Source organism: Protopterus annectens, chromosome 1.part1, assembly GCF_019279795.1.
Source record: "Protopterus annectens isolate FY-2018-M chromosome 1.part1, PAN1.0, whole genome shotgun sequence".
Lineage (NCBI taxonomy): Eukaryota > Metazoa > Chordata > Ceratodontiformes > Protopteridae > Protopterus > Protopterus annectens.
In genome coordinates this window covers 1,949,558,491-1,949,584,729 of record NC_056726.1, presented here as the reverse complement: position 1 = coordinate 1,949,584,729, position 26,239 = coordinate 1,949,558,491, and the positions used below count along the sequence as shown (strand labels likewise).

Genomic DNA, 26,239 nt, shown 5'->3' with positions numbered 1-26,239 from the left:
TTAGACAGCTATACTGTCACAGACAGCTGTACCTGATGTACTGAAATTATAAAGGTGAACTTGTGACTTCTTAGGAAGTGGACCTGGTGGCATTCACTTTGTTAGTGCTAGTAGAGTGACAAATAGATTATGTGAACCAGAAGCTATTGTTCAGTAATAGCTGTCAGAATCCCTAACCAGAGGGGGAAATAGATGAATAATGACATCAAAGCACACCTGCCACACAGCAGAAGCTGAATGCTGAAATCTGTTTTTGTGTATTTATTAGTCTGACCTCTGTGCTGAGCCTGAAACTTATCCATTATCATCAGTATTCTACCCAAGTTAATAAATCTAAATAATCATTATCCCACCCCTGCTGAGTCCCCCAGTGAGTCACAGTCAAGCCACAATCAAAGGTCATGGGCAATGCAGACAACCACCTTACCTTTGCACAAATGAGCCAACCTTGTAAATATGGTCATTTTAGAGTATTTTTGTCAGTAAAACTGTCTATAGTTGATAAATGTTAAGAGAAGAAGCAGCCCTAACACTGCACCCTGGGAGACTCCACCAGTGGCTGGCTTTTTTATGAAGGTAGACTCACCTATCCTGACTTCTTATGTTCCATCTGTTAGCCAGCTGGGTATCCAGTTCATGATGTAGGGATTTATATCTAATTTCAAAGTCATGTATGCTCTTCCCAAGTGGGTTATTGTGTTGCATGCTTTGCCCAGGTTGAAGTAGGCAGTATGCCCTCTTCCGCTGTTTTGGTGACTTTCTCAAAGAAGTCCACCATTGAGTAGGCATGACCTGCCCTTCATGAAAACAAACTAGGTTGGATCCAGTGTTATAGATCTCTAAATTAACCCTACTTTGTCATCTTGCCTTAAAGTAAATAAACATTAAAATATGAAGAACAAATGTAAGCAGCCACAAAGTCAGTATACAAACCGTGGTTCATGTTGGGCAAACCAGACTACATCAGATTAGTGTGGCACAAACTATGTGGCATATGCATATCACATATCTGTAAGCACACTAATCAGTCTGCACATGTGCAAAACACTAAATGTTCACCTCAGCTGAAATGACACAGCATAATGAAACATCTAAATGTAGAAATCTGTATATACAAATGTGTTTAAAATGGCAAGAATAATCTGTTTTAAACAACTCCATTCCGTAGCAGTAATAATCATAGGTGAACCATTGGTGACACTGACTTGTCCACTCCTAGTAAGCCATCATGGCTAAACCCATCACCATAGGTTTATAGGTTATTAATGAGTTTATAACAAACTATCACTGAGAAGCTCAGCCATACCATCTGACATTGAGAGAAGATTAATAGTGACCTCCATTAAGTAGATTATCTTCAAATATTCCAGGTGAAAATTTGTAATCACCTACCCCCAAACTGGTTTTAATGGTAGCCAAGGGAGTATTCTGATGATATGCAAATGAAGCCTATTCCAACAATAGGGGATACGGTGGGTTAGATATCTGTTATGCTAGCAAGTATTGTTAAAATGAGAGTAAATGTTTAAATCTATAGAATAGGTTTTTCCTTTATCACTGGTTCTACTTTGATAAAGGTGTTCAAAGGGCGAGGGCTAGTTTGTAGAACAGAAGGCTAAGCAAAGACCACTCCTCAAAAGCTTATACAAGGCTGAATAGAGGGACAGAGGTTTTAACCTTTCAGAGTAGCTAAGGGTACTAAGACCTGAGATCCTTTTGGAGAGGAAACTTTGCGGTCCCTCAAGTTGGTTTAGATACTTAGCAAGGTATATGGCCAAGGGGTCATTATAGCAATAATGGGCCTAATAATGGAGGAATAAAATGAGGCTCTAACTTCCATGAACTTTAAGAAGATACCACAAAGAATAAAAAACATGCACTGGGGAAGGAATTTTTCTAATCAGTACAGAAATGTGGTGGTCAAAGCAGAGTTCATTATCAACCCAGGTACCATAGTCTCTTTAGACTAAGTCAAATTTAAGTGGAATGTTCCCTAAATGCTATGAAGTGGTGATGCAAGATTTCACAAAGGAAGCCTTGCCAAGGCTTTAGATGCTATTTCCTATGTCTGGATTATTGACAAACTCTTCCCAACTCAACAGTGACCAATAAACTGTGCTCAAGATGCATTTCTTGGCATTGAGGGCAAGCCCTTGATTAACACACTAAATATGTTTGGTCCAACCCTTGCTGGTGAATTTTAGTGTCAGACCTGGATTAGATAAGTGCCCCCAGTTTGAAATTCTCAGCAAACGTGGTTAGCCATAGTCCTTTGATATCATCTTACAGATCACAGAAATATATGCCAAAGAAGAAGGGGCCCAAGTCAGAGCCCTATGCAAAACTGGTGGTGATATATATATATCTTTTGTTTGTTTGTTTGTTTAAAAGCAAACAGTTTTGCCTTTACAGTATGGATTCTACTCTATAAGACAGACACTTAGTTATCCTGAGAAGTATTTACTGGTTACTGTTGAATTAGGAAAGGTTTGTCAATGATCCAACATGGGGCATAGTGTCTAATGCCTTGGCAAGGTCCACATAGGCATTGTAGACTCTGTTTACTCTTTTTTGGCTTCAGTAATCCTTCTTTCAAAGTTGGTTGAGCAGCATAACCTGCATTTTACCGAGTGAATTGGTGAGAATCCTGGGTAATAAGGTCACCTTTATCCGTGTTTTTTAATTCAGCTATAAGTATCATGACCCTGCAAATGATTCTATGAAGACTAATAGGCCTGTAATTTCCAGTGTAAGTAAAGGGATCACCTTTACACAAGGGCACCATATCCATTTTTCTATACTCCACAGGAATATATACAGTGGAGGTACACAGTTCAAAGAGTTCACAGAAGAGATGGTAAATGGGACTTGGTGCATCTCATCAAATAAACTTATTTTGTCAGGACTCATAGGGCAGGTATTTCTAAATTTTGTGTTTGGAAAATACCAAAATAACCTGGTCCAGAGTGATTATTATTGGTTACTGTTAGGGAAGTGTGGTTAGTAATGGAGGTAAATGAAGGGGAGGCTGGGTGGGGTGAAGTTGGAAAATAATTTGTCCACAAGAGCATTAACAGAATCCATAGGGTCTAAGAAGGAAGTACTATTAGAGTTACACTCAGTAAGAATTGCTGGTTACTTCTTAGCTTCCTAACATAGCTGAATAAAGCCTTATGGCTGGCTTTTGAGTAGGCTGCAAGCATAAGTTTATAACTGGCATTGCATTTCCTATTAGCTAGCTTAAGGGACAATGTCTTTTACAACAACAACGTGGCAAACTTCTATACCTGGCTAGGAGCTTATTCATTTTGTTACAGGGTTTGTTGATTTGAAGTTCTACCACATGGGTTTAGTGTTAGATATCTGTTGGGTATGGGTATGGGTACCTCACTACATCTATCCAAGCAGGAGTAGCAATAGCCTCAGGATGAAGGTTTGCTGGGAAGCTACACCGTTTGTGATTATCAAAAAGATAAGCAAATAGTAAGTAAGTGGTTTTGAAGTAATCCCTGAAAGCAGAGGGGTGGGAGGCCATGAAACAGATTATCAGGAAAAAGGATACCGTGAGATGGTTAGCTTTAATTAGCAAGAGTATAACAAGCAGGCTGGTGCAACTGAAGGATACATTAAATATGGATGAGATCTAGGAGAATGGCACCTCTAGTAGGCAGAGGGAGAATTTTGTATTCATGTTTTCAAATTCCACAAAGCTTTGTGTATATTTGTTGCTGGTAATACATGTTTGACAGTCTGGATAGCGGAAATCATGCACAAGAATCTCTGCCTAACATACAAAGCTATGTCAAACCCAGAGCTGTTGGACATGCTGCACTTAAAGAAATCCCAATCCCTCCGAGCTACACGCTCTAGGGACCTAAACCTTGTCACTACAATAAACAAAACATGCTGGAGGGATAGATTCCTATCCCAGAGACTTCCCATACTCTGGAACAAACTACCTATCTATATCAAATAAAGCTCCTCATTAGCACTCTTCAAGAAAAATCTTGATGATTGGATGGGAAATAGGAAATTCACCTCGGGGATCACTTCTGTGGTTCTGCTTGACAGGGGCACAGGAAAATAATTTTCTTGGGTGGCGAAAGCCAGGGTACCTTTTTGGCTAGGCTTGTATAGGCCCTATGGCCAATAGCCTAGTACCTACCTATGAACCTATGAAGAAAGGTATCGGGTTTGCTGGTTAACTTTTCTAAACGTTAACATAGTCTGTATGCACTGATGGGGCCACAGATGGAGTTCTATAATTGGTTATAATATGATAATTAGCATTATTGAGTAAATGGCTATAATCTGATAAACATTATTGAGTAGATTTATATACTGTAAAATCTGGTGAGAGACAATGGGATTATGAATAAATATTGGTACACTTCCACAGCTGCTGTTGGAATGCATGACAAGTGCACCTAGAAAACAGGAAGTGTTTATCATTGCAATGGAATCAGGTTTCTTTAATTATACAAATGCAGATGTCCTCATTGGTGAAGAAGGCCTCAATTCAGGTATATTTTTTGTTTAGGTTTTCAGCATTCAGCAGTGGTATCTTGATATTATCTGAAAAGGAATTTGCTACTTCATAATGGTTAACAGTCTCCTTAAGAATTACTATAACAAACAATCCAAGTGAAAGCAACAACCATTGGTGGCCCTATGTAATATGCCATTAAATAGCAGATTAAGAAAAAGCAAATTACAGGGTCAGAGTGTGACAGGCAATGTCAATGTAGCTGATGCTAGGAAATTAAAATGACAGTGGGTCAAATCCACACATCTTACAGCTTCAGTGACATGATTCATTAAAGAAGAATGCCTGTGAAGATTTACACCATTAACTACTTCCTCTAAAAGATAAGCAGACAGCTTCAGATATCAAGCTAAAAAACACTTCAGCAGTCTCTGTAGCACACCCACGTCTGTATCAGGAAGTTTGAGGATCTAATCTCAAGCTGAACTTTTGCCCAAGTGAAATACTATCTTTTCAGTGCAGCTTAATGGAGTACTATGATATGGGGGGGTATACTTTAGAAGAGAAGATGCTCCTGTACTTATTTTGGTGCTGCCGCCGTTGTCCTGATGGGACACAGGTAGACATAAAAGAACCAGAAGTGCTATTCAGTGTTCTAACAAACATTATTCTACCTATAAAACTACTACATGGAGTTTCCATGCTATACATGGGTCAATGTGTGCATACAGACATACAATAACTCACTTCATTATCATTGTAAGCACTGCATGAGTACCACTCTGAGAGTCAACTGTGAAAAGCAAAACAGATGGCAATTCATCCTTCTTAATTTCATTTTTAAGATTCTTAGTTAGAGCGTCTTCTGTGTGGCGACATGCATGAATGGGTGTTCCTTCGTTGAAGGTTGTGCGTTAGGCCCGGCAAGCCAGCACGTAAAAATCTACTGCCAATCATTAGCGGACCGGAGTTCCGCTGTGGTGACCCCTAACCGGGAAAAGCCGAAAGACACAAACAATGTACTAGTAACTTACAGGTATTTTCTCAACAGAATAGTACAGGTTAGAGAACTACAGCACTTTCTGGAGCTCAACAGGTGCCCAGGGAACATTACGCAGGTCAATACATACCATCTCAGATCTCCCTTGAAAACAAGTCATACGCATGCTGAGAAAAACCCACACAACAAAAAGTGAATAAATGAGTTAATATTCCTGTTTAGCACTTATATAGTATCTGTCTTACTTTTGAAAGAGCAAAAAGAAAAGACAAAGTCTTTACTTTGCTGCATTTTAAGCCTAATCCCATAGTGTGTTTCGTTTGACAGGCACAGAATTTATGAGACTGGAATTCATTTCCATCCAGCAACAGCATATTTGCATGCAGAGCACCCAGCATAACTCAAGGATTCAACACGATCCACGCAGACACGCAGAAAAGCACAGTTGCACTATTTACTTAGAGGCTCTGTTGACTCACAGATCTTCTGATCCTGTGCCACAAAAAAATTCTTTTCACTAGCTTATTCGAAAATGACAAGTCAGAGGCAACAGTAGATTTATTTGAATTCCAAGTGCTTACTGACATCAGGATGTATGAAATAAGTTTTGATTTTTAAATAAACTCAGCAGTATTAACGAATTTAAACAGACAAAGACATTTATATACTAATACTACTAAACCTAACCTGAATGCTAAACAATTCAATTGAATGGAAGACTAACAAAATACACCAGAGGTACTGAGGTGTCTGCACTTACATCTTGCAGTATGCCCCTAGCTATCTCAAAGACAGACATGCAGTCTACATCAGGACAAGTCTCTACTTTCATATCTCAGTACCTCTGTCAATCTGTGCAAGCTCCTGATTCTCTCCTTCTGAATCTTCACTTTCATCTTCTTCATTTGGATGGTAGGAAATCTAACAGACAGAAATATCTAAATTAGACAAGCTCAACATATCTGTGTAACACAAATGCAGTACATCAACTAACTGCAAAGACAGGAATTCCTAGTCAGTATTTTACCAATCTTCACCCAGGTCGCCTCCAATATACTTAAGAAGATGTCCACAAAAGTACATGATGAAACACCTACCCACTGTGGAACAATACTGCGACCAACACACAGCGTGATTTACACTTCTGAATGGCTGATCTATACATTAGCAGCTGACTGCAATCAATGCATGTGTTATACCGTGGCTGAAGTGGGCAATGTCCAGTTCTGCAGCTTAGCTACTTTTAAAAACACTGTGCTGAGTATAAATGTGTGACATATATGAAAACTCTGTGTTGTACCATAAATTTAATTATTGTTTGTAGCATTCTGCATCATCAGTCTTCATCTTCATGTTGTGGCTGTGGCTGTGACATTACGATGACTGTGGGGTAATGTATGATACAGCTAGCAAAAAGACAATAATGTATAAAATGGAAATAGAAATGCCAAGCCTATAGCAAAGTGGGCAGTTATGTAATATTTGAGTTCAGACTCATATCACAGAAAAGCTTAATATACATATATATATATATATATATATATATATACATACATACATATATACATGAATATTTAAATAAGATGTATACAAGATGTTAATGCATAACAGCAAAATGCACTCTGTAAATAATATTAACTAAACACTAGATGTCAAATCGCAATCACTTGCTGAAGAGTAGGTTTCTACTAAATCTGCTTGCTTCTGAAACTGTCCAAATGCATAAAAACATAGATTTTGACCTGTAAAGGTGAAATACATTTAAACACATGCACCAAAAGTTTGTAAGTTCTTTACTATGTGAAGTGTTCATTTATTTATTTTTCAAGTCCAGCTATGCAGCATGTGGACTGCTGTGGAAGTCCCTGTTTAAACAGTTAACAACCACAACACTGACACATGAAAGTTATGAGCACTTATTAAAATGATAGATCTGTAAGGTGGTGGTCCATCTTTTGTAGCCATAGGACTTATAGCAGGGGTAAAAGGACAGCTCAGCGGACAAAAAAAAAATTCCAGGCAGCCAGTCTTATCTCACCTATCACATAATGCAAACAGAACCACCTCTATCCTCTTCTGTTCCCACTAAAAAGCTGAGGAAACATACACTAGAAAAAAAGGGGCAAATAAAAGTACCAATGACAGTTAGAAGGGCATGGAAGGTCTGTAACAAAAAATGGATCTTCTTCTTACAGATGCCATATTTCTTGTACCTGATAAGAGGAAGTTCATCAGACAGAGTCCCAAATGACTCTAAGTGAACATGAATTTGGCAACAGTGACTTCAAAGGAAGCCCTGGTCCTAAAAAAATGTCCAGCTTTTCAGTGTCTCACAAAAGAATTCTGGCACAATTACACTGATGCAGTGCATGTGCCACCCAAGGTGGCATTACACAAAAAAAAAATACTAAGGACTTAGTAAATGCCTAGAAAAATGAGCTTTTGGAGCTGTTGGCAATGTCTTCCCAAATTTGTTGTGACAAACAACATACAAATAGCAAACAATCTGGAAAGGGTCCAACTGACTCTTAACTAAGAAAACAAAGAGATGTTTGTCATTTGTCTTTCTTTCAGGGCTCAGTGAACATCCACACAAAGAAGCAGGCACTACTTTGACTTTTGTATGCAAGGAAGAAAATCCGTCTATTAATTTACTAGCTATAATTTGTTTTCATAGCTACATGAAAAAGTATAAGTTACTCCTGATGGCAAACCATTCTTTGCGGAATAGTCAGATATGAAGGCTTGCCAGAAAACAACTCACACTCTGAAACCTTTTAAAAAAATGTGATATCCACTAAAAATTAGGTTTAAGAGGGTAGGATGCTACTGGCTCACGTGGGATGAGGGCTGGCACATCTTCTGAGAAACTAAATCTGTGGGGTCTCAAACATGAAAATTGGACATAGCTGCTAAATGTATCTTTTCAGATGAATAGCTAAGGCCACATCAATAATTTCTGAAAAGTAAAGCAGAACCCAGTGAGTGGTTGTAGAGAAAGGATCAAGGACCTTAGTAGACCAAGAGCCTTTGGGACAGATGGCCTCTGGATAGAATGATGGATGAGAGATTATTCTATCCAATTGGATATTGGATTTAGTGAATTTAGCTATGATTGGAACTGGAGCAGCCATTGGGTTTGCTTCAAAGCATGAAGGTCTATGTGAATCTTCCTGAAGGGTTAGATAATACTGTGTTGAATGGAAGCAACCTCAGCAGGAGACAGAGGTGCTGAAGAAGAGGGAATGTGGTCTGTCTGGATCAGTAGGAGGCAGTTAGAATTATTTTTGCTTTGTACAATCTGACTTTCTGGATTAAACTTTTCATTACAGGAAATGAAGGGGAAATGGAAAGAAGACCATCTGTAAGGGGTGGACTTTTAGATACTGGGGATGTATCTTTAATACTAACTTATATATTGTACAGTGATTTGCATGCCATATGGTGCACTCTTCTGCTAGAGGAATCTCAGTCTAAGCATACACCTCAGTGACGCTGCACTACAGCCATCATGTCTCAGTGTTACTTAACAAGCATTCTGACTTGACCTGGTATCAGAAATAGAAAACTATCTGTCAAAACTGAAGAGATAAATTTGCATTCAAGAGTTTATGTGTTTGGAACTACAGGAGTAGTTCTCAGTAGTTCTCAGTGGAAAACTAGTTCTTCCCACACCCCACCCCCCATAAATTCTTTCATTGGAAGGAGATTTCACAAAACTACAAGTTTTTGATCTAAAAATCTGATTTATTCCTCAAAGCAAATGGATTATCAGAGAAAGGTGTATATATATATATATATATATATATATATATATATATATATATATATATATATATATATATAAGTTTTAAACCCACTTTTCAATTTCACTGTAACAACAGACAAGTAACAATTAAGTGCCTGATTCAGGAGATGTGAAATAATACTCCATAAGACTATTCATCTGACATAAAAATCACTGAAAATCATTAAAAGTCGGGCCCTAAAATATCGCCCGTTTGAATACAGGTGGAGCAGGAAAATGTAAATGTTTCTCTGCTTTACATTCTTTCAAACTAGTCCACATGCACAAACAAATAATAAAGTGCTGCTGATAATTTTGTAACAACAATCCCATGACCGTTACTTTACAATCCTTTCCCCACACTATCCTTTTACTGAGGTGAACATGTTCTGCTTAACAGACTGTTGATAAAATTAATATGCTTAGAAACTGAAAGTTAATGTATCAGATTTAGGGATTAACATTTTTAATTTATTGTATTTCAAAATGGCACAACAATCAACCACTGATGGAATTCTATTTTTCAGCCACAGCTGCCATTTCCTCAAAGTGCATTTTGTGATTTCATTGTAACAAATCCATAATTCTTATTTTTTTTCAGTATCCTCTCTCCACCAACAAAGAAAGAAAGAAAGTGACATGAATTAACTCTTTTCAGTGTCTCTGGATATGATGCTAACATCTTTTCACTGATTCCATTTTGTTTAAGTTATTTCTTAAGCAGCTAATTTAACTGATCATTCTAGGATCTGTTTCAGCCATGACCCAGTCACAAGGACACAAACATTGGCAGTGTTTTTTCAGAGGTGAGAAGAAACAAGATTACCTACAGAAAACCCATACACATACACTGGAGTACATTCAAACTCCTCAATAACAATGACAGTTACTCCAGAATGAACTGAGGGTTTTGGAACTCTGAAGTAGAAAGGTGAATCATCATGCTGCTCAAATAATTGTTTTATGATTTTACTTGGTTTCATGACATATATAGATAAAGCCCTGACTGTGACCCATGTGACCAGAGTTCATTTAGTAGCCCTGGCACTGGAAGAGCCACTCAAGGGATAATATCCACCTACCTCTCTCTCTCTCAGAAAGGAAGAATGGGGAGGCATTTTGGGAGGCTCACATTGCAGTGTTGCTAGTGCTGCTGCAGAGATCATAATCAGAGGACACCAATACACTTGCAGTTTGGATCTTCTACAGGTGATGTGTCACCACAAAGGCAGGGTGTAACACTGTGGTGCCTTACGTCTCTGTTCTGAGTGGGGCTGTAGGTATCTACAAGAAATCAGGTCACACCAGCATATCAAGGGCCCCGACCTTGAATTGATCACATATCCAAACTTCACTGCCTGGTTCTTGCCCCTGAGAAGAGAGAACAAGCAGTAGAGCTCTTGTATCTCAGGAGATGGGGGGAGACAAATGGGCTATAAATATATTTATATATACAAAAACAGATGCTCGACTGCATCTTTCACCAAATTCCCAACTTTGTGAGCATAGTTGCGTGAAACTGCTGTTCACCAAAGCCGTACTTTCGCGTAAGAATGCTTGTTGTTCCGGTCATACTATGGTGCGGTAAGGGAAAATTACCATTTCCCCACTGCAGTGCAACCTCGGAGTGAGAATATTAAAGTGGGGGGGCTGTGCAGGGAGGCTTGCCCCCCTGCATTCAAGTAGATTTTGTTTTTTGTTTTTTTTTAACATACTTTAACGAAAGCGCTTTTTCGATGAAAGCGCTTTCGTTAAAGTGTGTTCGGTGGTAATGGATTTGGGCTTTTGATCTTTCGATCAAAAGCCCTAGATCCATATATATATATATATATATATATATATACAAATATATATTGTTTTTGTCTACACTTGTAAGCTCTTAATGCCTAAAATACCTTTTATATTCATGAAGCAAGCAGCATGTCCCTCACTGAATAGGGTGGCAAATCTACCCACTACATTCTGGGTTGCATTAACTCTACATGACCGCACAGGCCACCTGCCTAGCAAGAACCTGTGACCCTGTAAGTCTGGAAAATTTTCCATTAAGAAACAATCACTGAGATTCACAAATATCCTAGCGTTGCGGTGTATATCTTTTATGCCAAGCCTGCAGCAGTATTTAGAGGCTATCATAACGATTCTAGACACAGGAAAACTCTCCACTAAAAATAATACCCTTAAGGATATGTACCAAGTGGATGTATGTGATTCAATAATACCTTTACTGTAAGATTGGTCTGCTACAGTGTGTAATGAAATCTACAAGTAAAAGCCATTTCTTCACCCTTCATGCATGGCTCTGTGATAAATATGGATAAAGCATTGACTGCAACCCAGAAAACCCAGATTCAGCTACGATCCTAGAGACAGAGGAGTCAACACTGCAACTTGGGATTAAGTGATCAACACCTGCTTGGCTAACATGAGGAGAGGGATGCAGCTTAGCTTGCATTCACAAGGTATCATAGTAAGTTATGCCATCTGCATTTTAACTTCAACAGGTGCGTTCTCTTCAAACAGCATCAGGTGCAGCTTTTGTTGGGTGTGTGTGGCAGTGCACAAGTTTAGAAAACTGGAATTGTGGCCAAACCTGTCAGCTGCTGTGGACTAATACGAATCAGGGCTATGCAGTAAACCCTGATGGCTGCCTGGGTGATGATCTTCTACAACTAGCTTTTGTCTGAAGAGGACTAAATGAGTTACTTGGATCACAGGAGTGCAGATGGCTTGCAGGCAGTGGGGATAAAAAATAACACAAAAAAATCTACCGGACTTTCACCAGCAGTAGATTCCCCTTAACCAATCCGTCTTCGCAGGAAGCCATTCCTGACCACAAAAGCTAAACATGACACATGCATCAGACAGCATCATCCTGTCCTGACATCAACCATTGCCATGCCTGCATGTCTCTCATTCTTCTATGAGGATGTTGCCAGCAAAGGTTCTTGTTTCTCATTTAAGACTAAACAGTGTTTAAAGCTCCTCCACCAGACAACCAATGGTATGATGGGAGCTATTACGCACAGAACTAGTAACAGGAAATCTTAAACTAGTACCCTACCAAAAGCCACCACCATGAAAATGTCACAAACATAGAGTAGGTTCAAAACTCGTACCTGTATGAAGAAGGAAAGCACAACGTAAACAGTCAGTGATAACGGGAATATCAACATCAACAATCTTTCTACATAAACCTCTCCATTTATGGTAACTGCCCTCAAAAATTGTACCAACTTCACAATGAGGATCACTGCTGCAGTACACTGCTATAATATAAACAGCAGTATATAAAACAGTAGAGGGTCCTGATTCTGGTGGAAGGTTACCACGTCTTGTAACATTGCAGTGGCAAAAGTGGCCTTACTTGCAAACTATATGGCTGGAAGTCCAAATGGGAGCTTTACAAATACTTTGAGCAGAGGTGGTCTTGAATAAAGCAGCAGTGGTAGAAGTTGCTCTAAAGGAATGTACCTTGTCTTGAGTTGTCAGGATGTTACTTGATCGATAACAGCAGAATGGTGCAATCAGCCAACCATTTGAAAAATGTCTGCAAAGATACTCATTGGCATTATTTAAATGGCATGGCATGGACAACACTATTGACTGGTTATTTTCCTGATGATCTTGGTTCTCTTAGTATAACATAGTCAGTTGCCTATGCATTCTTATTTACAGGATTCTTATAACTAATGGGAACTGAACACAATGATTCAAAGACAGCTCCAAGACCACCACAGGTATGAAAGAGAACTCTGGCTACAAGGCCCTGTGGAATGCAACAGAAGACTCCCTGCATGTAAAAATCTGCAATTCAGAGATCCTTCTGGTCAAGATAATGGTTAACACTGGAAGAGCCTTAAAAGGCAAGTATCTTGGTCCATTTGTGGCAGCAGGTTCACAGTTGCAGTCCCATGATCTGGAGAGGAGTGAACTTAGGTGTCCTGAGGTAGAGAAACATATCTAGAATAATTTTACTGGTAGGTAAATTGAAACTGGTAGATACAGAATAACATAGCCAGAAATGGCTAACAAATGCAGCTTAACTAAGGAGTAAAAAAGAGCTTTTAAAACAACTTTTAGAGACACCGCAAAGCCCCGAGTCATAGGTTAGTACGTTGAGCTATTACTTGACGTTTACACCACTATAAGTTCCTGCTTTATTTTTTATTTTGCAACAAAATCAGGCTTATATATTCTAGTCTGCAAGTTTTAATGTCAATCCTGTTCAGTAAATAGTCTGCACTGAACAGAGAGGGTCAGTTTCATCTGCATCACCTGAGAGAACAAGACTTATCCTGGCCAGCTTGAAACAATCAGTAAAAGTTTTGCTCTTTTACTTCTTGTTTTGAGTAGCATATATGGAATGTGAGGAAATGGACTGAAAACATATTTAAGAAGACCCTGATATGTGGCAAAAGTGATGAGAGTTTAATGAAAAAAGGCCGATGGTGCAGGGTTCGAATCCAGTTAACTCATAACTTTACAGAGGGAGGTTTGAATACATATTGGATCAGTCCTTGGACCAATCCTTTTTGGCATTTACTTCTCAGAAGCCAAGGCCAATGTCAGTGGTCTCTGGCTGACTACATTTGTAGATGATTGCAAATTAGGAACTGTCATTGAATCTCACACTGGCACAAATGTTCTCCAGGAGGGGCTGACGCAGACAAACAACTGGTATCAGAGCCATGGACTAAAACTAAATGCCAAGAAATGCATAATAGTATCCTTTGGGAAGTCATCCATCCCTGGCAACTATCATACTGACAAAACAAAACACCCCTTAGAGTTAACCCAGTAGTCAGGAACTTAGGGACACACACAGATAGTAATCTAGCCTTTGACCATCACGTGTCTAGACTGGTGAGGAAATCATTCTATGTTGCGCAACTTATAAACAAAGGTATGGCATCTAAGTCCAAGGAAGTCATTGTTCCACTGTATTCAGCATTCATCAGACCTATTACTGAGTACAATGCCCCCTTTGGTATGTACCTAACCAGGTATATCCAACAACTGGAACATCCACATCACTAAAAGAATATAGGGCGTAAGTAAAATGTCCTATGCAGACCGCCTCATGGCCCTATCCCTGTATTCTGTCTCCTACAGGCTTTTGAGGGGAGATCTATGCCTGGCATACATGGATGGCATTGTCAGACCCCACTCTGACAGACCTTCTGCATATCTACAAAACAAACAGCACCAGAATTGCCTGTTCTAAACTTAAACCTTGCCTGTGATATAAATAGGACCTGATGGAGAGATAAGTATGTATCCCAGAGACCACCCCATCTATGGAACAGACTGCCCATCTATGTGAAGCAGAGTTCCTCCCTAACCCAATTCAAGTGCAACTTGGACAACTGGATGGGAAACTGGAAATGCATCCCTGGTTTGGCACCTATGTCTCTAATGGACACAGGTAACCTGCAAATGGTTAATCTCCCAGGCCCATGCTTACACTTATCAAGGGTATCAGAACTTGTCAAAGATTTGGGATGCATGGCTAGGCTTAAAAAGGCCCTTGTGGTTGTTAGCCTAGTAAACATCTATGAACATCTGACTGAGACTGCACTGGTTGTCAGGGTTCACATACAGTAGGTGGAAAACAGAACTTGGTTATCTGATAATTCACTTGAGCTGCATATGGATCTATCCTTGGATTGCCTCACCTCCTTTCACTACTCAAAATGCTTTCCCTGCCCAGTTTCTATTCCAGTAAGGCAATTGATTTCCTGCTCATAGTATTGCCTTGGGAATTCGATTGCTTTGTGTATATATACACTGGTTGTGGCTGCAAGTTGAAACCGACTGCCAGGTCCTAGATCCTCAGTCAGCCTATCCAGACAACATGAGCGAGTACCCTTCCAGTTTTTGATGTACCATAATGATGTTGTGTTGTCTGTTGCAGTCTGTATTGTCCCTGGTTTCAGGACTGAATGACACAATGGATATAAATAATTTCCATCTGGTCATGTCTAGCTTCCCCTGCTTCCTGCACCACAGACCTAGAATCAAAATGGCAGGAAGTGTGCTGCCCATGAATCAAAATGGCAGGAAGTGTGTTCCCCATGTATAGCTTGACAGCATCTCTTGTTAGTCTCAGGTTGGGCTCTGTTAGGCTTAAGAGAATCCCTGGATTTCTGGAGATCTGATGGTACCACCACCCAAACTCCTCTTTTCTGCAATCAAGGAAAGGATATGTTCTGTGGGCAACATATGTTGCTCCTAAAGATTATTTAAGTAAGACTGGAATTTTTTTTTCAGGTGTAATCTCAAATGTGAGACCATGACAATGAAAGAGGACATATAACCCTAAAGCCAAAGGAAGGTCACTACACAGGAGTAATATCTGTGGGAGATGGAGTATTTTTGTTGACTGGGTCATACCTCTCAACCTCTTAGCCCAAGATGCCTGGACAAAGCCTGTCATAATGGGGGTAGAAAGCCCCAAAAATAGGACAGATTTTAAATACTGCTCTTATAAATTTAAAAAAGTTGCTAGATTAACAAAGTATTATTAAAGTGCATTTTCTAGAGTATATGAAGTCTGAAACTCAAATGCATGACATTATTTACTAATTTCATTCCTCAGATCATCCTAGTGATTTGCCGTAAAACCAAAAAGTTTATGAAGTACAAACCAAAATTTTGAGGGAAAAATCTGGACATTCTGCAAAAATCTGGACAGTTGAGAGGTATGGACTGGGTTAGTCCAATTAGGTGTGGCCTATTAACAGCAAGGCCCTGAAGTACAATGTTTCTGTTATTTGATGTATATTCTGCATTACTGATAAAAGAAAATGACCTCTTTTCAATACGTGCTATGGGGATCTTTTTCATCCATCTCAACTACCATCAGCACAGACACATAGGACCTCAGGTTATAATATCTAAAAGCTAGTACCCTCAGGAGTGAACCAGCAGCATCCCCAACCCATGCTGCGTTACTGTGTCAGTACTGAAACATAAATACAATTAGTTCATTTGAGGATGGAATCCGAAGCCTTCTAATCTTCATGGTACTGAAAGTGAGTGCACTACCTAATAAGCCACTGAAATTCACTTAATTAGCTGCATTCTGTCTTGTGCCAATATGACCCTGCAGTTCTTCATATCCAAGTTGGCTCCAAAGAAATTATTTTGCTGAGAAGGGCCTAAGCTGCATGGCTCTGCTTTCTGCAGTTTCCTAAACTCTGGAAAATTTATACCATAACGTTCTGGGATTTCTGAAGCTTTACTATACATGAGGCTTGTATAAAACAATTATCCAAAATAAGTCCTGTGGTGTGTGTGATAACTGTATAACATTATAGTACAAATAAGTATATAGGTAGGGGTTTTAATCTCAGTCCTGACAAATGTAATAGTGTGTGCATTTGTATGCTTGTGTCTGTAGGTTAAAGATTTTTGACCCCGCTCTGTTAGAAATGCTACATCTAAAGAAATCCCAATCCCTCCACACCACACGCTCCAGAGACCCCAGCCTCATTACCACAATCAACAGAACATGCTGGAGGGACAGGTTCATAACCCAGAGACTGCCCATGCTCTGGAATAGATTTCCCATACATGTTAAGCAGAGCACTTCACTGGCCCCCTTCAAGAGAAATCTTGATGAGTGGATGGGAAACAGAAAGTTCACCCTGGGGATCATTCTAGTGGCTCTACTTGATAGAGACACTGGGAACTAACATCAGGCAGCACAATGCCAGTGCACTTCTATGGGCTAGGCTTGTAAAGGCTCCAGGGTCCTTAGCCTAGTACACACCTATGAACCTATAAGAGTAAATGTACACCCTTTTACTCGTAGGTTGGCAAACACTTAAGTCATGCTTTTGATAAAGACTCTGGAAGCAGCAGAGAAGCCAAAAGGCAAAGAAGCAAACTGATAGTGTAACATCCCACTGTTAATATGAAGAACTGCCTGTGGGCTCTGTAAAAAGAAGTGTATGTAAACATAAAGAGAAAGCAAAAGTGACCTTCATCAACAGAGGAAATAGAGATGGTGAGTACGCATCTCTAAGTTTTTTATTGCCGCATATTTTGTTTCAGATTTCACAGAGGATGTGTTTCCACTTGTCTACCTTTTCTGGAACCCAAATAAAAATCTTCAATAATAGTCCATTCTTCTTTCCTGACAGGAGTCTGTTTATATTGACATGCAGTCATGCAGTTATCAGATACTGGCCAGAGTATGTTGTAGCATATCTTTTTGTGTAGATGGCAAGATCTTGAAAGGTGTAAGTTGAGCAAACTCTACATTATGGCCTGTGCAAATACCTTACCCATTATTATGTGCTCAAATGAGACCATTGCTTTTGATAGGGAAATCTTTTTCCTTAATGAAGCCTGGGGTTGGAAAAGTTGGGGTTAGGCATACAAAACTCACTGCTGAAGACTGTTACTGTGGATAATAAGGGAGTTGCTCCTGTCCTTGTTGCTCTCTAGCTGTATCTTTTTTTACATGCTTACGTGCAAAGCAGCTCACTGGAAAAGTGCTGATTTAAAGTCTGGTACTGTGTGTAACACAGTAAAACCTCTTGGACCAGAATGTGTAAATCACACTCTCCACAGTAACGGGGATGAAGATGTTAGACAGATCACTCAGCTATCCATCCAACTCACTGGCAACAGTTAGAAACCACTCAATGTCAGGAAAGTAAGGTATCTCATTTGAAGGATGGCATTTCTGGCAATCCAAGCAACTTTGACTTTGGGGTATGTATCTGGATTTAAAACTTTGATCCAGCAGGAAGCAAAGTGTCAGGATTTCTTTATCTAATGTGGAAAGGGTATATTTATTTAAAAGTACTATGCTACTAAATACTTGCCAGAAATGATTCATTCTAGGCAATGACTTAAGCTGCTTCAAGTAAGGTGGCTCTTGAAAATAGCTGAATAGTTGAACCAGTTAGCCTATACTTTCCTTTAGGACCAGACTCTTAACAAGCCTCAGAGCAGTTAAGAAAATCTTTTATAGTCTAACTAATTATATTACCAACAATTATACCCCATCTCCATCCAAATCAATTCAGATTTATCCAGAGAGAAAATGCCAATAATTAATCAAACTTCATAAGCTATTCAGCTATTTTTTTACAAAAATAAAGGTAATAATATTTTTTTCAAAATGGTGCTTGTTGTTTTTAGATGAGCAAAAACTCCTTGATTTCATTACTAGAAAATCTTTCATGTTACAAAGCTTAAAGCATATTTTTTTCAAAGTAAATATTTTATTTCATATAAACGGTTCTTATTCAAATTTGTATACAAAGACTTTGCTGTTCACCTAGAATGTCCTCTCTCTCCTACACTTTTCATGTTAGCTATTAAACTCATTCAGCCGGTAACTGATCATAATCTTCTGAAACAACCTATCATCATAAAAGACATTAGCAGTAAATTATTTGCTTATTTAGATGATTTCATTTTAACCTTAATGAATACTACATCTTCCTCACATCAGTTTCTTTTTTTAATGGTATCAGTGAGTTTACAACCTACTTCATTAACATTAATAAACTGCAACTATGACTTATTTCCTCCCCAAATGGTTCATTCACAATCACTTTGGCTTCTAAGTTTATATTTTTAAACCAGATGCATTCAAATTAGCATAAATATTTAGCTGAAGAACCAACTAAATGTATTTATGATGAAATGGAAAAGGTCTAGAATAAAATTAAGTTGTCCTTTACAGACAATACATTTGTTCAACCTAAAAAAAAAAACGTTAATACTTCCTACAAAGGAATAGTATCAGAAAGTAAAAAAAAAAAAAAAACGCTACACTGTTTCAGGAGATGTGGCTCCCCAAAGATTTCCTGAAAAGTTTTAACTCTTCCTAAAACCAGTTCTGGATACAATGTTAAAGATCAAGACTTGACCATTTTTTCAAACATTATTCAACTATGTGAACTGAAATGTTACTACTAAATTTTAATAACCAGATTATTAATACAATTTGCCAGCTTCAACTGCCAACAATGGTGGATTTAATGGTTAAAAAAATCCTAGAAATTCACACATAATATGTTCAAGTTTATATCAAGTAAACTATCCATGCTATAGTCTTCCATATTTTGCCTTGCTACCAGAAAGCATAAGACCAGATACGTACAATCAACCATTTTGGCAATTAGCAAACTTCTTATAAATAGTTATTCTAAATTAAATTTCGACAGGTTTATAAATCTAACTTATTCACCAAAATCCTATAAATTAATCAGAGTAATTAGTAGACTTAATAAAGTAATTTTCTCCTCTGAAATGTTCAAAAAGTATCCCTTTCACTATATACTTACAAGAAATCTGTAGTTAAGATTAGTTACTGACCCAATTAATTAACAGTTCAATTTAAATATTTTTAGCTTGCAGTCAAGGCACTCCTATTTTACTTGCGTTCTGATTTTTAAAGGTATGGAGATCATATTAATTCCCTATTTCTTCTTTAGGGAATTGTATGATACAACAAATATTTTTGAGGGGATACCTATATCTTGCTAGAATGGGATGAGAAGGCTTAGGGAAATTCTGTTGGCACAGATGTGGCTTTCCAGGTTCCTGGTTCCATGTGTGGTGGCCATGCCCTAACATTTATCCATGGTGGCAAAAAGATTATGGAATAGAATGTAAATAATGTAAAAAATATGTTTATTGTTGACTACTCACTGTAGATTTAAGGTTGTAATGACAATTTCACCCAAACATTTAGTTTGATTATTTTGACAAGTTTAATAACCAAAATATTGATCTCAGATGTTTGGAATCAATCAATGAGATCTTACATCAATTTTCCTTTAGAAAAATTATGGGTTTTGTTTAATCAACAAAATTATTATTGCACAGAAAGAGGAATTAAAAGAATGCACTTATTTTTTGTAGCCCTTTTTTCCAGCATGAAGGTGGGGTGGTGGGGAATATAGATTCTATTTAATTCATAGTCAATTTTGTCATAATGTACTTAAATCAAATAATAAAACCAATTAAAAACAGTGAAACAAACTTTATATAAACTGCAGGTGACAACAGAGAACTTGCTACCCACAGTCAATGAGCTCAAGTTTATACATTTTGCTTGTCTGTGTTTTGCTACTGCTAAAATGTCATAACATTCAGAGGCAAATATACTCCTTTTTCTCAAGGGAGACTAATGTTTCCACTACTTATACTGTAAACGTGCAGAGGTCCCGTTCACGCAACAAGACACGCATTAAGAGAAAACCAGAAGGGGAAGCCTCAGGGACACCAACATTAAAGAAGTTTTGGAACAAAATTTAGAAGATTTAGTCTAGAATTTGTCCAACTATACCTTGTCTGCAGCTGAAGCCAAAGTCTTAAACAAAGGACTTTCCTTTATTCCAACTCAGAGACAGGACTTTTCAGAGGTAATTTTGGACTTTAAAATGTTTGTCAGAAATGTTCTTTTGAAGTAACATTTTAAAAATAATAACAGTGTGTATGACAATAAAATTTTTAAAAAACCTAGTACATATAATCCAAATCCACATCATTTGGTAACAGCTTTTGAGAAACCCTGTCTAAAGGATTTTTATGAAATGTATGCATCTAATTCCATTCCTAGAAAGCATGACATGAAGTGTAATCTAACAAAATTTGAATATCAAGCACTGAACAGGTTACAGAATAACAGTCAATTAACCATCAGACCAGCTGATAAAGGTGGTCCAATTGTGTTATTTGATACTGAAAGATACAATAATGACATGACAGCTATGCTTTCAGATACTTGTTTTTATATTAAAATAACCTCTAGACAAGTAAATGACATGATTACTAAGGTTAATAATATTTTTAAGATATTATTAGAGAATGATTTAATAGATGTGCAGTTGTTCAATTATTTATTTGTCAAGGATGCTTTAATACCTGTCATTCAAGGCCTGCCTAAATTACATAAAGATTTTACACATACCCCACTACGTCCTATTGTGACAGGTAGGAATTGGTGCACTCAGCCTGTATCTATTTTCATAGAGAAACAACTTAGACCTGCTTTAAATTTATGTCCACATATCTTAAGGGACACTCAACAGTTTCTGAATGATTTGTTCTTGTTTATGAATGTATACAAAAAAACAAGAGTATTTATATTTAGTGACCTTAGATGTCATCTCTCTCTTTACGGTTATTCCGAACAATGAAGGGTTTTCAATGTAAAACAGTTTCTAAAGAGGTGCACTGACATTAATAGTAAGAAGATTGAGTTAACATGTATTCTACTTGAATGTGTTTTGAACAACATTTTTGTATTTGGTTACCATTTTTATTGGCAAAAACATGGCATAGATATGGGCACATCATGTGCCAATAACTATGCCAATGTGGCTATGTGAGTTTGGGAACAACGTCACATTATTACTGGACCCTATAGTAAACAAGTTGTTTTTTTATTGTCGATTCGTGGACAATATTTTTCTTTTGCGGGAGGGTCCTCAAGAGGTTCTATATGAATTTACTAGTTACATTAACAATACTACATCATTTTTAAAGTTCTCTCAAAAAATTTCAGTTGAGTCAGTTGAATTTTTAGATGTAAAAGTAATCTGTGACACAAAAGTTACATTACAACAGAATTGTACAGAAAGCCCTGTCATTGTAACCATCTCTTATATAAAGAAAATATGCATCCCTCTCATGTGTTCAAAAGTGTGGTTAGAAGTCAGGTTTATAGAGCTTCAAGGCTAAGTGTAAATGATTCAGAATTTGCTAGGCAAACTAACTCTTTAACAGAATCCTTTACGGCTAGGGGCTATGCAAGGAATGACATAGCTGAAAATATTGAGTTGGTTTCTAGTCTGAGAAATAATACAGCTAAGCCCTATTTTGGTGAGCAGTATTCTGGTAGTGTGCAAGCTGCATCTCTTTAAAATGATAAAGTAAAACTATGTTTATATTATTCCAGTGATATTAAACAATATAGGGATATAATCGAAAGACACTGGGATATTTTGACTACAGACAATGATATTAAGGCTATAGTAGATACGAGACCAAGATATGTATATAAGAATATGAAGTCTCTTAAGCGACGCTTGTGCATACCAAAGGGAATGTCATCTAACACAAGTCATGGATGTACCACTGTATGTGGGCACTGTCAAGCAAATATATTGATATTACTGGAGTATTCGACCATCCTGATCAAAACAGAACATATAGTTTTGACATAGCTGTGACCTGCAGTAGTGTGCACGTGGTCTATTTGGCTCACTGTTCAGTATGTACAAAATTTTATGTTGGTAAAACTGATTGAGCACTGAGAGACAGGATTAAGGAACACTATTACCATATAAGTAAAAGTGATACACTCAGTGCTTTGTCTAAACATATTGTGGATACTGATGTCTCTCATTCTTTTAAGTTTATGGTAATAGGATGTATTTTTGAAAACATACGGAAAGGGGACATCAGAAATCAAACAGCTGGAAGCCAAATGGATAGTCAGACTACATGGGGACTATGGATATGGCCTGAATGACAGGGTACCATTGAGACCTAAACTTAAAGCCAGACCGTTGAATAGGAAGTAATCTAGCATTTATTTATTAGTGTTTTTTAGAAATATGTCTTTAAGATAGCAAAGCTTCTAGTCATGTGATCTTTTTAATTAGTATATATAATGAGCTGAAATTTTAGTTGTGAAATGCATCTGAAGAAATAGCTTTGCTATGAAAGCACTTATGCTTTTACTTTTTGTACATTAAAGACAGATTTATTTTGGAAGCCTTTGGTTGTCCTTGGATCCTTCTGTGTATTTCTTACACCTACAGTGGTCTTCATTTCGTGGCAGTGGCAGAATCAGTTAGGCATTGGTGCTGTTCTTATACCACCTGTCTGTTCAAGATATGATTGCCATCTGGCCTTGTGTGAGCAGGACAATCAATTAAGAACTTGTGCCTACTGTCTGCATAACTGTGTGCAGTAAAGGAAATGTCCCGGTTTGCTAGTGTTAATATAAACATTAACAATGACAACACAGAGTCAGTAGGACATTAACATTTCCTTACCCATTCACAATTAATGTGAAAGGTTTATTTTTACGGAGGCACAGACTGCACTGCTAGCAGTTTGTTTTTGTGTGTGTTTTTCTTATTTTTCTTATCCCTGGATGTTGCCTGTATTTGATTGGTTTGCTGAGTGTAGGTCCAGATACCAAACGCACAACTGTAATTGGCTGAAAACCAGTAGTTGGGACAGAGAGCACCACAATCATTAGATAACTTGCCTACATATGGACCATTAATAAAGTACCAGATTTTGATGCATATTAAATGCATACTCAACTTCTCTGCTCAAGAATTCTGGACATAGCCAAAAAATGGGTGACAAAGAACCAGAATTAGGGAAATTAACAAATCCTATTGTAATTCACTTTAAAAAGTTAATAGAACAACAGGTTTTGCATCGATGTGCATTCTCGGTATAATAAAGTATGAAACTTTAATGTCTGGTATAACTTGATTTGTCTGTAACCCTCAATGATTTGCCACTTCTTTATGGTTGCATACTTTTATGTTAAAGGAAGCCATTCTAGCAGTGACACTGCTGCTGCCAGATGGTGATCAGGTCAGAACAGGAATAATACTAGGGAATTACAAATTTGAATTTAAATTTATTTATTCATTTATTTATTTTATAGTTGGTACTGCGGTGGTGGTGCTGCGGTAGCGTTGTCGCCTCACAGCAAGACGTTGTGCCGTTCGATTCTCAGCTAGAGCGTCTTCTGTGTGGAGACATGCGTGAATGGGTGTACCTTCGTTGAAGGTTGTGCGTCAGGGCTGGCAAACTCGGCACGTAAAAAATCTACTGCCAATCATTAGCGGACCAGAGTTCCGCTGTGGCGACCCCTAACCGGGAAAATCCGAAAGACACAAACAAACAAATTTATTTTATAGTTGAGACCAGCAGCATCTACTGCAAGTCGACACCATTACTATAAAGGGGTTGCAGGACTTGGAAGTGGCTTACAGCTAGAGACAGAGAAAAAAAAAAAGAGAATGAGAGAGTGAAGGAGACAGTAAGTGGTAAAGAGAATGGGAAAACAAGCAAAGAAAAGGAAGAGAGAATGGAAAAAGGAATATGAGACAGCAAGAGAGAAAGAGAGTATGTGAACAAGGGAGAGAGAGAGAATGAACAAGGGAAAGACAGAATGTAAGAGACGGGAAAGAGAAACCATACAAAATGGGGAGAGACAGAGCTTGAGAGCAAATGGGGAGAGAGAAACAAAGAGTGGGAGAATAAGACAGTAAGACAGAGAGTGGGATAGAGAGAGAGAGAGAGAGAGAGAGAGAGAGACGGAGATAAAGATGACAGCAAGAGAGAGAGTGAGAGAAAGCCAGAACAAGTTTTGCATCTACTTACTTTTTACAGAATAAGAAGTAGGAACCTGTAATGTCTGGCATTATGGGCTGACTGTAATCCTCAGTGATTTATTTACCAAAATATTAAAAAAAACTGGCAAGGGGCATGGCAAAAATATCAGCAAAAGATAGCAGCATTCAGTTAAATCTGGGGTACCTGAGAGCTGTGAGTAAGACAGAATAGCAAGGACCTTGGCAGTGTAATCTCATGGCCTGCTACAGAGGACTGCAGAGTAGGAGCAACCTTTCCAAAGTGAAATGATGGTCTGCTGTAGGGGATTATGACCAGCTATCGCTTATAAACAGTTTACATGCTCTCAAATACAGCTGCCGATGAATTCACCTTACAAGCAAAGCAAAGCTCAAGAAGTGAGCCTTGACATCCATTGCAAGTTCACAGACTGCTTATGATCAGATGGTAACTTAATATACCTGTATGTCAGTTGTCATTTCGTACATATTTAATATACTTTGTTTACTGGTTGCTCATTTAAGGGTCACATCTTTAGGGATGACTTGCATTTGTCAGGCATGTGCTAACTTTCTGGTGTTAGCTATGCTGTCAACTCTTCCTTGCAGTGCTGTGGTATTCTCTGCAGATGATACAACTATGTAATGACTTGTGACATTCCCAGGCCACGAGATGATATAATTTGTTCTTTCTCTGCACTTTGATGTTCCCAGCTACGAGACACATTCTAGTGCACTAGAAATTATTGTTATCTTGAATATTAAACCATGAACAAGTTTTATTTCTTTCTTTAAAGAATTTATTTTCTTAAACATGATTTCTGTTCAGGCCATCTTTGGATCAAAAGGTTGAATAAAGCTCTAAAATGAATCACACAGCATCTAAACCCTAGGACTTCTGGGGGAAAAAGGCTTAAGTCAGTAACTGTGGGAGAAGTATGGGAGTGGTCTTATGTCATATATTTGGATACATCCCCAGACTCCCACTTGAAACATCTTAAAAAGTTTGCATCCCTAGTTTTATAGTCCTCTGTATGAGAAAATATTTGGTAATAAATTTGTATACTTACTTTTTCAAAGTGTATTCCCTAATTTAATTTTAAATTTTATAATTCTACTTCATAACCTTGAAGCTTACTGCTTAATGATGTTTACTTAGTAAAATGTGTACAATAGTTAAGGTGTTTGACTCACAGACACAAGGTACAGTGTTTGATTCTCACTATGAACCACTCATCAGCTGTTTAAGAAAAAGAATGATTAGCTTTAGTTACAATATGTTAATAATATGGTAGGCCCATTTTAAGAGTGTAGACAAATTGTTTGCTGGGTGTGTCAGACTGGCCTAGCTGGTAGCACTTAAAAACATTAGGCTGACAGAGACAGAGGTGGGTGAAATCTTGGGAAGGCATCAGTCACATCTCTGCTCTTCAACAGTACAATGAGATGTTTATTTGGTGTGGGTAGATATACATATTATATATACATATATGCATGTATCACATAATATATATATATATATATATATATATATATATATATATATATATATATATATATATATATATTATATACTGTGTATGCATATATATATATATATATAT

The 26,239-nt window shown here is 37.9% G+C and overlaps 1 protein-coding gene across 2 annotated transcripts in view; it reads right to left on the bottom strand.

Annotated features, from left to right (window-relative positions):
- Positions 1-26,239, bottom strand: part of LOC122813006 — a 1,596,863-nt gene that overhangs the window by 1,254,608 nt on the left and 316,016 nt on the right. For both annotated transcript variants that reach the window (XM_044085111.1, XM_044085119.1), the window contains exon 2: positions 6,329-6,407. In XM_044085111.1, the coding sequence (XP_043941046.1) occupies positions 6,329-6,407 (79 nt within the window). The remainder of the gene's footprint in view (positions 1-6,328; positions 6,408-26,239) is intronic.